Source organism: Sceloporus undulatus, chromosome 2 (assembly GCF_019175285.1).
Source record: "Sceloporus undulatus isolate JIND9_A2432 ecotype Alabama chromosome 2, SceUnd_v1.1, whole genome shotgun sequence".
Lineage (NCBI taxonomy): Eukaryota > Metazoa > Chordata > Lepidosauria > Squamata > Phrynosomatidae > Sceloporus > Sceloporus undulatus.
Window position 1 is genome coordinate 202156328 of NC_056523.1, and position 12531 is coordinate 202168858.

The following is a 12531-nucleotide window of genomic DNA, read 5'->3' on the forward strand; positions in this document are numbered from 1 at the left end:
AGAGTGATATCATTGCACCAAATGCATCTGAGGAAGTAGACTGAAGTTTATGAAAGCTCATGCTGCCAATTTTTTTCCTTCAGCTAGTCTCAAAGGTGCTACAAGTTCTCTCACCATATCTGTGTTTTGATTGGATACCATACACAGGGACTATTTAGTATGTTTGTTCTGATTGTTTTGATTGTACAGCTGATAGCTTGGGTGAGGCCAAGGAGAGAATAAAAGAGCCAAGGTAGAGCAAGCACATTAGATTGCTTTGCAGTTTGCACCAAAGCGGTTGATTTTAACTGTGCTGTTCCCGATAACTTACATACTGCCCTGACGTACTGGTAAGAATTGTCTAGGCTTATATTTAAATAGCTATATGTCCTGTTATGATTGTAATGGATACTCATTAAGATGATTATGGATATACCTGATGCAGCTAAGATGTAGCAGTGCTCAAGGATATTAACTCCTTGGATGCCTGTGTGTTCACAGATGCTATTTGGAGATGTGTAGTATAGAAGAGACCAAGTCGCAGTGTGTTGAAAAAGATGATTTTATTCTTGCAAGTAGTCCAATGTGTTTCAACCTAGTAATACTGAATGGCCTCCTTCATGCTAAAAGGTAAAAGAAAGAAGTCCTCCAGCCCTCATGGGACACCATGGAAAGTATGAAAGAACATGATGAAGATGGATAAATATCTAAGTTATATTGTTTAAGATGCTGTGAAGGGAGGGGCTGGGCATGCACCAACCAATAATAGCTCAGAGAATGCAGTAAAGAGGGGGCACAAAGGATAGGACAATCAGCCAGGGGGAGAACTGAATAGGATGTTGGGAGCTCTGAAAGATTACATAGTTCAGGCATTGATGTGTGATCCACATGGTTGTTAATAAACTTCTACTTCTTTACTCGTTTATACAACTGTGTCTGGCTATTCCTGTTAAATTTTGATAGCACATCTGTTCATGCTTACCACAGTGCGCCCACAGAACAACACCTCCACTAGCCCATACAGGGATCACCTAGAGGCCCAATTACCTGACCCAGAGAGGGATGTTGTAGGGCAAGGGGCAAAGTGAATGACAGGAGCCCAGAGGTTTGGAACAGTAGGACCAGCCTGCAGAGGGCATCCATCACAGATAATAATGTTCCTCTATGTGATAACTATTAATAAGTCTGTTAGAGATAAATATTCCAGACCTTATAAGTGTGCAACATCTTAATGGCCATATGATGTAAATCAATGAAATATACAATCTTTATAAGCAATGTAGTATGTTGACATGTCTGTGTTTCTCCCTAAGCTGAATGTATATCTTTGTATATCTATGACTGCATATAATAAATAGCCTAAAAGATTACCAAGAGCCTGCTAATAATGCTGTGTAAGTATCCTGAGATTCCAAGACTTAAGAATGGTTATATGAAATGCTGATGTTAACTCAGCCTATCTGGTTTAACCACCATCAGAGTGTGAGTGCTCAGGTGACCAGGAGGTGACAACGGAATCACAGAAAGAACCCAGATTAGCTGACAAGTGATAAGGACCATCAGTCCCTCCATTTAACAAAATAGTGATGGAGAACCACATCTGTTTCATTGGTCAATAGCCTGCATTGTCCATGGGCTGCATATTCCAGTGGTCCATGGGCTACAAAGAGCTCCTTAGAGATACTCCAAATTCTTTAACCCCCTAAGTTGGACTACCAATATATTCTTTTTTATTGTTTATTCCTGGCTTTCTGCTTCTGAGTGTGGCCACTACAGCCAATGGCTCCGACTGCAGACACACTGTTACCTGCTGTAAAAGGGGCCTGTGGTTTATGCCCTCTGAGCATAAACATTCTGCTAATTTCTCTGAAAAGGTTCTATGATTCAAGTGTGCAATTCAGAGAATCTTTTAGCATAATCTGTGATTCCTGCTCTCTGAGGGTTCATTTAGAGCACTATTTTTTTCAAGTGAGCTTAAAAATAGGAAAAGAGAAGCTGTTTTCAGTGGAGGAAGCAGAGCGAGTGAGCGGTTCCTATAAGGATAGGCAAAGAAAAAAAAGAAGTAATAAAAAGGCAGCAAGTAAAAGTAATAAAAAAGGTTGCAAGAAAAAAATTGGCATGTTGCTTGGTGTTATTTCATTTGAATAGAGTAGGTGGTGGAGGAGGGTTGAAAGCAAGGCAAAGCAACACAAAGGGATATGCAAAGTAGAATAAATAATATAAAATATGCACAGTCCCCTTGTCAAAAACACGCTGTAAAATACTATATAAGTGGCATAGTACATAGCTTCTTCATATTCACTGGAAATCATGTTCTTGCCTATGTGAGAGATATCTTAATGATCAGTGCTGCCTAAACAAAAGAAATAGGGCTGAGAAGCGGAAGCTGGCAAAGATTCATATATTGATTCCTTTGCTCTTAAGCTTTTGTTTGTTTTGTCCTAGAATAGACAAGTCAGGAGAAAGTACACTACCTGAAAGCTCCTCATTATAGAAAAGGCAACAGGGAATTCCTCTCCCACAAAGACACTGCAGGGATTTAACAACAAAATTATTAAAGATGTTGCTTACTGACACCACAAATATTCACAATAAGATTATAAAATATGGAATCCTGCATGCGACAAATGGACTCCCTGGGATCTTTTACAAGGAATAGACCTAGTTATGTTGAGAAGTCCAGTAAGTAACAAAAATTCCCATAAAACAGAATGTAAAGAGATACTAGTTGTTATTCTCTCTTATTATGTCCCCATTCAGAACACACGTAACTGTTTTTACTGACTCATACCTTAACACAGTTAAACAATCTGGCCATCTAACACAACAGCACAGAGGTGCATCTAATTCCTCTTCCCCCCCATCTTCCACAAATGGTTGGGGTCTAAATATCCAAAGAACACAGGGCAACAGTACGTACAATACATTTCTATGTAGGTTGCAAAAATGAAAGAAAAAAAAATCATATTTGAAAACTGATTTGAAGATTTCCAGTGTAAAATTCAACAAGCTGTAAAGGGAATCTCTGAAAGGCACATGAGTCTTAAGACACAAGTGCAAACTTACCTACACTAGTAGGAAATATGTCTTCGTTGTTGATTTGCACTTCAATCCAGTCCATCAAAAGGTTCATATACTGGGGTGCTGGCAATGCTGTAGGTTTCTTGTACTTGAGATCATCCTGCCATCGGTATTCATACTTTGGACCACCGGACATCACAGGGCAGGTCCTTTCTGTGCAGAACTCACAGATAGTTCCATAGATCAGGTTGATCCTGTTGAAAAAGTCAACCACGTGGACAGCTACCCAATCATTTAGATCTTCTCCATTTGGTAGCTGCACCGCTGCTTTTAAGTCCACTCCAGAGTTCAGAGAGGCCTGAGCTCGTTTGTGGAGTTCAAACCTCTGCGTCCCCGGTTCAAATTTCCGTTTCGGACGGAACGTCTTGTCTTTATTAAAGACTTGTTTGAGTGCAATGGACATTTCTTGTAAGTTTTCAAAAACAAACAAAGAGGCACTGAAATGATGATAAAGTATATCCAAGAAGGAGGGAAGAGAAATGTCTGCAGAAGGTGTCCTTGGTCCACTAGCTCTTCCTGATGGAAGTTTTCTTAGGAGACTTCATGTCCCTAAAGATTCAGGGAGAGAAAAATCTACAAGTTAGTAATAAACTTGACACCCAACAATTTACTAGTGATTTTCTAAAATTATTTTGAAGTCTAGCGACTCTTACTTAACAGGTAGCTGAGACAATATATCCAGTCTAATGATCCCTCAGGCAGGCAGTCAGGTTTCCTTTGTACATTTTGTTTTCAAAAGCTCTCCATTTAGAAAGCTAGGTACAGGTTGAGTATCCCTTATCTGGAGTACTTAAAAACAAACACCTCCCCCCCCAAAAAAAAGAAAAGAAAAGAAAACTGAGCTACAACACAAGTAGTGTACTATGCACCTGAACTGTATTTGTGCGGCTAGAAAGAGATGTGGCTGAAGATCGACCCAGGGAATCCAAGCCTCCTGACATTTCACAGATCCATAGATATGTCAAAAGAGGCAGCATGCAAGAGAAAACAGGGAAAGGGAAGGGAGAGGATGCTGTTGCTTTCCAATACTATTCCTCTTGAGATCCAAGAAGTCAGCTATGATATGCTGCCCCCTCTCAGATGGGCTACATTTATGATTATATGAAGATAATAATAATCCAAGAATTATATATTTTTGCTATTGGAGCTTGATGTGGTAAACTGAGTACATGTGGTGCTGTCTGTCTGTCTGTCTGTCTGTCTGTCTGTCTGTCTATCTATCTATCTATCTATCTATCTATCTATCTATCTAAATAGTTCTGGTTCTCCCATTCAGACCAGTCTACCTAGATTCACCAATGAAGCAGGAGTTCCATCACACTCTGTGTCCTCTTCTGAATCAGTACAGTACAGCTTTATTTCTGATGTTGGAAAAGTAATGCCACCAACACTTAATGGGCTCTTAGAAAATTATGTGCAGGAGGGAGCAAGAAAGAGGTATCACTGAAGCTTGAAGAGTTGCCTTCCTCAGTATAAACCACTGAAACCTTGGGGAGAAGTTGCTTTCCACATCCCACGATGTGGCTGCAAGGGACTTCTCAGTAACTGTGACCAAGGCTCAGGAACATTCTAGCTAGACAAGTTCCCCTAAAAATCAAGTCAAATCAAGGAGAAGAAAGTTGTTTGCTTTCTGTTTTGATTCTTTTGCTTTGTCCTTTCCCCTACCTCTTTCAGCTTTTTGGAACTTCTTGTCTGATGATAAGATCTGGAAACCTTGAAAGAATGAAGGCATGGCCAAATAAGGATATTAACCTGAGATGGATTTTTGGAATGTTCTCAGGGTCCACTTATACTCCTTTTTGATAGCCTTCCGGTAGAGGCTGAAGATTTACTTATTTATTTAATTAGAGATTTGTTGGACTTCTTCAAATCATCTGTCTCTCATGCTTTGAATGATAGGTTAATTGCTGCTCATTTTGTCTCTGTTTTGTTTTTTATTTGTTTTTTTAAAAAAATCTGATCACTTTCTATGTTTTGATGTGGTTTTAATACTGTATTTTGCTATACAGTGGGTCCTTGACATCCACTGGTCTTTGGTTCCAGGTCCAGGAGCAGCTGGGGAATACCAAAACCCATGGATGATCAAGTCCCATTATAAAATGGCTTTTCCAGATATATATAAATATATATATATATTCAAGCTGTGGATGGTTGAATCCATGGACAGAGAAAGAGAACTGTATTGTATTTTAAAACTGTTGTTAGCTTTGGAGGGGGTTAGTGCAGACAGAGAGGTATCAATATAGGTAATAAATGGATAAAGCCATTTTTTTCTTGCTCTTTGTCTACCTTGTGGAAAGCTTCACTAACATAGCAGGGCACTCCTCTGCTTTCAAACTTTCTAGCAGTAGCTTTCAAACAAAAAAGCTTGTCCAGACTGAGTTTGTTTGCCAATAAAGTCCTCCATCATTGTCATAGAAGTATTGCATGTGGCAGGAGAGAAAGTTTGTTTGTCTTGTTGGCTTAGAACTACAGAACAGAATCACAGAAAGGCCCACAAGGGCCATTCAGTCTAACCCCCTGCCATGCATGACTCAACTCAAGATAAAAACAGAGGAAAGCACATACAGTTTAAAACAAATAATAAGTTATAGTGGCAGAATTACAGTTGTCCTTCCGTTTGTGCGGACTTTGAATCTGTGTCCCTCGTTTACTTGAGGGGGGCAAACAGAGGAACTTAAAATGGGGAGCACGCCACCATTCAATAGTGCTTGAATACCAGCAGATTTCTGTTTTTCTGGAGGGGTTCGGAACGGATCCCTTGCAAAAACAGAGTAGCGACTGTATACTATACTGAAGAACTCTTCGGGTTTTTTTTTAAATTAAAGGCATATTTAAAAATGTGCAAAACATGTTAAAAGCCACTTTCTCAGTAGTCAGTCAGCTACTGAATAAAAAGGATTTGCTTGCCAGTAGAAGATCAATAGGGAGTGGCCAGCCCAGCTTCCCTTAGCAGGAAACTCCAGAGCTTGGGAGTAGGCAGTCAGAAGACACTCTCTCACATCTCCACCAAATGTGCCTGTAAGGGTGGCAGGACTGAAAGATACTGGACAGCACATAGGTTATTAGGCAGACACACTGGGTGTAATAATTTGTTTTTGGGTTATTAACTGCTATCAAGTTGACATTGGTTCATGGGGACCTATGAATGAGAGACTTCTATGGCCCAAAACAGATGGGCAAAAAGCAGTGCCTTTGGGCTGGTCTGGGGCGTGGTGTGCAGATAACAAACCTGGCTGCAAAAGGAACAGGGGAAAAACTCCTTGCTGTCATTCCATTCCGCACCATGGCAGTGGCTGGCCTTTGGACCACAGTGTCCAGTTGCTGCGGTCCCGCACTGATTGGGGTTCAATTCCAGCTGGAGTGCCCAGAGGCTGCTCCAAGTTGCTCATCTGCTTGAGCCCTATGTCACCCTATCATTATGAACCCTGCCCAGATCTTGCAGACTAAGGATACTGGATCTATCCATCCAGAATGTGTTTTTTCCCCCTGCAGCCTTCTATCTTTTTCATGGTAAAAGACATTCTAAAGGGGTTTACCATGACTCCTTCTGCAAATATTCACAATTATTACCTATGGTGCCACTGCCATTGTCTCCAAGACATCAGCTACCAGTGTCAGCTCTCATTACTGCTGCCACCCAGTAGCTGTTTGACACATTTAGTCTGGCTCCTCAGCAAAAGCCTGACATGGGAGACCCTACTAGTAGCACTGATGCCATCAGCATAGCCTCTTGCCTCACAGGAGCATACAATCCCACCATCATGGGAAAGCAATGCCATGGTGAGGGCGTAAATCATCACTCTGCATAAACTCAAGGAGTGCAACTGTGTCTTTTAGGCAAGGAATGGCAGCAATAAACAAGCTTTATTTCATGGGGGAAAACTTGGTTACTGTTGCTGATCTTGGCTCCTGTTACTGATCTTCTCATTGAAGAACCCTTTGAAAGCTGCTCAAATGGAAAATTCTTGACCTCTTTCATCAAAGGATCAGTCTGCTCTTTACTGCCCACAAACCACAAAGGATATAAGTAAACCTAGAGCTGTGAAAATGGCAAATGAAAACTGGTTAGAAAAATAGCCTCTTAACCTCTCTCTTGTGTTTTCTTCCTCTTCAGTGCACACAAAAAGATTTTTAAAAACACACAAGAGAGAAATATCATCTGACTTTCATGGGATTCTGTGGTCAACCAACCCTGTGAGATCATCCCCTGGTTTTTCTGCTGTGATATTCTACTCCCCACCCCCCACCCCCAACAGACACAACACTTTCCTTTGAAAATGCAATGCTTATCTTTCCCTCCTCACCATGTAAACTGTGGATACAAAAATTCTAATTACTGTTTTCCTGACAGTTCACTGAACTTGGGAAACTTGCATGACTGGGAGCCAAATTCCACACATGCTGCAATCAATGGGCTCAATACAAGAAAAGAAAGAAAATACAGCAGTGATTTTGTGCATTGGTAGTCAATTGAGCAACAAATCCGTATATTTGGGGTCAGCCATTTGTCCACCTCCTGGCACAGGGACACAGATTTATCACTCCCTGCTCCCACCACTCACAGGCTGGGCAGTTTCTTGGGCAAGAGAAAGGAACAGTGAGCACTGGTACACAGCAGAGTGGAAGAAGATGCCTTGAACAGTAGCTCAAGAACAAACCATAATTTAGTTATTAGTCAAAAGGTCCAATCCAACGCCCACTGAAACTAAATGATGTATCTAACTCCATTTAAATTAAGAGTGCAAAGACAGCATGTGCATGCATCTGAGGTCATACCCTTAACAAGAGACCAGTGACAATGCTCACAAACCATATAACCAATACGAAACCAGTTATTAATGTTATTGTTTATTCTTTCTAATGTAAATTAGCCATTATGTGTTCCTTTATGTTACACCTTCACTACTGAGGCCTTTCATACACTAGGTGCAATGGGAAACTATGATCTTCATTATACTGCATGGGGGGAAACACTTTTTAAAATGATGCAGAGTTAACTGAAATTTACAATAACATTTTTGAACAATACAAAGAACGTAACAGTCAAATAAATTAAAGTGTTGGAAGAACATGAGATCACCTAAAACGTTTTGACATTTTAATATACTTCATTATATTTAACTTGAATCATAGAATCATAGAATCGTAGAGTTGGAAGAGACTGCAAGGGCCATCCAGTCCAACCCCCTGCCATGCAGGAAATCCAAATCAAAGCATCCCCGACAGATGGCCATCCAGCCTCTGTTTAAAGACCTCCAAGGAAGGAGATTCTATCACCCTCCGAGGGAGTGCATTCCACTGTCGAACAGCCCTTACTGTCAGGAAGTTCTTCCTAATGTTGAGGTGGAATCTCTTTTCCTGTAGCTTGCATCCATTGTTCCGGGTCCTGTTCTCTGGAGCAGCAGAAAACAAGCTTGCTCCCTCTTCAATATGACATCCTTTCAAATATTTAAACAGGGCTATCATATCACCTCTTAACCTTCTCTCTTCCAGGCTAAACGTCCCCAACTCCCTGAGTCGTTCCTCATAGGGCAAGGTTTCCAGACCTTTCACCATTTTAGTCGCCCTCCTTTTGACACGCTCCAGTTTTTCAATGTCCTTTTTGAATTGTGGTGCCCAGAACTGGACACAATATTCCAGGTGAGGCCTGACCAGAGCAGAATACAATGGCACAATTACTTCTCTTGATCTAGACACTATACTTTTATTGATGCAGCCTAAAATTTGGGCCTTTTTAGCTGCCGCATCGCACTGTTGACTCAGTTCAACTTATCGTCTACTTGGACTCCTAGATCCCTTTCACATGTACTTTCATTCAGCCATGTGTCTCCCATCCTATATCTGTACATTTCATTTTTCTGCCCTAAGTGCAGTACCTTACATTTCTCTGTGTTGAATTTCATTTTGTTAGCTTTGGCCCAGCTTTTAGTCTATTCAGGTCATTTTGAATGTTGATCCTGTCCTGGAGTATAGCTATTCCTCCTAATTTTGGTGTCATCTGCAAATTTGATAAGTAGCTCCCAATTCTGTCATCCAGGTCATTGATAAAGATGTTGAATAATACTATAACCATACAGTATCTTAAACATAAAATATGTTTATAGTCAATTAACAATAAAAATCAATTAGTTACTAAGAACATCATAATGTATGTTATTAGTACTGTGTATGAAATATAATACAGCGCACCTTCTTTTACGCAGGGGGTGGGTGTCCGTAAGAGGGAAAGAGATTCCACTTCAACATAGGAGGAACTTCCTGACAGTGAGGGCTGTTCGACAGTGAACAAACTCCCTCAGAGTGTAGTGGAGTCCCTCCTTTCCGTGAGGTCTTTAAGCAAAGGCTGGATGGCCATCTGTCAGGGATGCTTTGATTTGGATTTCCTGCATGGCAGAATGGGGTTGGACTGGATGGCCCTTGTGGTCTCTTCCAGCTCTGTGATTCTATGATTCTATGACTTTCTAAATTTAACATACTGTGTTATGTGCTTCCATATCCACTCAAGTTCCAATATCCTAAGAAATGGCACTGCTAAGAGATATACTGTAGTAACATATTTCGGGTAGTTTCAGCTTCAACACTACCTTGGAATTGGATGGCTCTCAGTAGTGCTGGTCCTACATTCCAGATTTATCTGTTCACAAGACAAGCAATATATGCAACTGAAGTTATTCTGCAAATGCAAGTACCATTACATATTACAAACACATGTTTAAATCTCACTTGCTATTATATAAATGTCTATCTGAATTAAACTGTACCATTGTTGAAATAGTTTTGGATACCAGTATTCCCATATAAATAAGGAGTTCCAGACACCAGTTAAATTGCCATGCAGAAAACAGGTCCCTAGTGGCATGTAAACCCAAGGATGTGAGATTTGTTCAAACTACAGTAATGATCAGTCCTATATGTAGCTGAATTTGTGAATCAAGCCAATAATTGTTTTGATCAGAATTAGGATTAGTGTATAATTTCCCTATAATGCCAATATGGATTGCCTCTCCCAAATTAAAACCTTGACCATATTGGAATTTGTAATGACAAGAGGCCAATGAGTCCAGGAATAAATCATAAAGAAAGTGAGAAAGTGGATATTTTTGCTGAGTAGCAAGAACTGTGAAAACATATGTTATTCAGAGGAAAACAATGGCAAACTCCCTCTGAACAAATATTGCCAAGAAAGGCCTTTGGGTTGCCATAAGTTAGAAACAACTTAAAGGCACACAACAATTGCAAGAACATGCAATTTGTATGTTCACAGGTCTTAGGCATGATATGGTGTTTATCTCTAATATATCCTTAGTATTTAGTGACAAAACTGGTGCTAGCTCTCTCTTCTTCCTGGCTTTGTGAAGCACTGAAATATAAGCTTCTTTGAGAGATTCATGAAAGAGAAAACCCATCTCTGTCTCAAGGAGCTTACAGGTTGACAGATTGGGTATAGTTTATGTCAGTTGGATGCAAACCTGTCTAGTCCCAGGGATTAGCTGCTTTTCTTGCTTTCTACTGTTACTGTACTTCTGTTTCTTTTAATAGTAGGGGTGCATTGCAGGTAAGAGGCTGCTTGACTTTGATTCCACTTTGCAAGAGTTACCTTGTGCTGAGCAGAAAGGATCAGCTTTATCTCTGCATTATTTGTGTAGAATAAATTCTGTTGCGTGACTTTACTTCCAAGGATTAAGATGACCATCTAGTTACAAGATCTTTTTCCAAAACCTATGGTAGTATCTTTGACAATACCAAAGCTTGATGAGTTGATATTCTCTTATGAAAATATGACTGAATGGCTCTTATTGGAATACATATAGCAGTAAGAGTTTTTTCACCTTTTTTTCTAAGTTATACCTCTCTGGGACCCGTTGTTTCTTATGTCAGACATAGCCAGCACTCTTAACATCATCCAAAATCATGGCATAGGCATTTAATTTGGTAGAGGGGAAAAAGTCAGTTTGTACACATATGTATAATGAAGACCTAATGTAGTGAACTGAACCACCACCTTGACATAACATGTCCTGTATGCTAAGGTAAAGCAAAATATGATTCAAACATTTGGTAATAGAAACTAATCTAATCCAAAACAACTTTAATGTATATGTATAATCTCACCCATATAGATGTTTTAAGGTGACTGCCCTGTCAGTTCTATACAAGTGTTTACTTGCTTATGTGTAAGACTAAACTAGGGATGCAGAAATGGGAGCACATAAGCATCACCTCTAAAAGGTACACCTGATAGTTTCTCAAATATTTGCATACTGAGCACAAAAGCTCATATAGGGTACTGTAACTGTGTTCAAATGAACACTTACAGAGCTCCTGTGATCAGGAACCCATGCTTACAAGGGTTCCAGATCACACAAGTTTTGCAACCACATTCAGTTGAAAACTATTACAAAGCCTAGTACAGACTCAGGCACTCAGTGCATGAAGGTGTGGGAAGTTGCTAAGCATGCAGTGATGTTTGGGGACAGGGTTTATGTACATGCCCATACACCTGTCCTACCTATGAGTAGGTGAAGGCCTGAACAGAATTATACCCCCCCCCCCCAAAAAAAAGGATTCTGCAAGTCAATTATTTGGTTTAGGGTGGAAGTGAGGAACAATTTTTGAGTGGGGAAATGGATGACCTCACCACTACCAAGCTTTCCATAGATGGGATGACACTAGATGGGATGGCATCAATCCCAGAAGTTCAATTTTACCCACTCTGTTTCCTCTACAGTGGGAGAAGGAGCAGGGGCAATGAACAACTCTGATATGTTTTAATTATACATGGAATTTCCCCTGTTAAAGCCCACACATACAGCAAATTGTCCAATCTAATCCCCTGCTCCAGAAACCATTTTGTAGTCTGTTCCAAAATCTGGGAACTTTTTTTGCTGCACAGCAAATCAGGCCTTCAGCCCCAAAGAAGCATGACTGGTCCTTCAGCTAATACATGAGTTGGCCTGGTTTCATCTACCACATACCTTCCCCCAATGGAAAGGATGTGAAGTAGCTGAAGTCCTTTCCAATCATTGATCACTCCCTTGTACACCACTGGTTTTTGTAACTGGGAAAATGTGTATAGTGTGTGTGTGTTAGAGAGAGAGAGAGAGAGAGAGAGAGAGAGAGAGAGAGAGAGAGAGAATCTGCACTGTTTCATCCACTCCAATCAGATATAACTGCAGGATCCCCCCACAGACATGCCTCTAGCCTTCCTAGCTGGAAAAGCCTGAGGCAAATAGGGGAATCTCCCAGCACTGGGGTGTGTGAATTGGGAAGGAGTAAATTTTAGAGCAGGGGATTCCAAATGGGGAATCTCTGGGGGCTAGGTTAGACCTAGGGTTTTGGATTATATCTTTCATGCTTTAGGGAGAGAAATATTGCAATCCAAAGCAGATGCATGCACCCAATTGTATTGTAATCATGTCTGTTTTCAAAATCTGCATGACAGCAGCTATTGTCAGATGTCCCATCCAA

The 12531-nt window shown here is 40.5% G+C and overlaps 1 protein-coding gene across 4 annotated transcripts in view; it reads right to left on the reverse strand.

Moving 5' to 3' along the window:
* Window positions 1-12531, reverse strand: part of MOB3B (MOB kinase activator 3B) — a 127248-nt gene that overhangs the window by 57635 nt on the left and 57082 nt on the right. For 3 of the 4 annotated variants that reach the window (XM_042452773.1, XM_042452772.1, XM_042452774.1), the window contains one exon: window positions 3046-3609. In XM_042452773.1, the coding sequence (XP_042308707.1) occupies window positions 3046-3463 (418 nt within the window). In that variant the 5' untranslated portion in view covers window positions 3464-3609. Of the gene's footprint in view, window positions 1-3045; window positions 3610-9647; window positions 9667-12531 lie in introns of those variants that run through there. The other variant, XM_042452775.1, reaches the window with a different exon arrangement.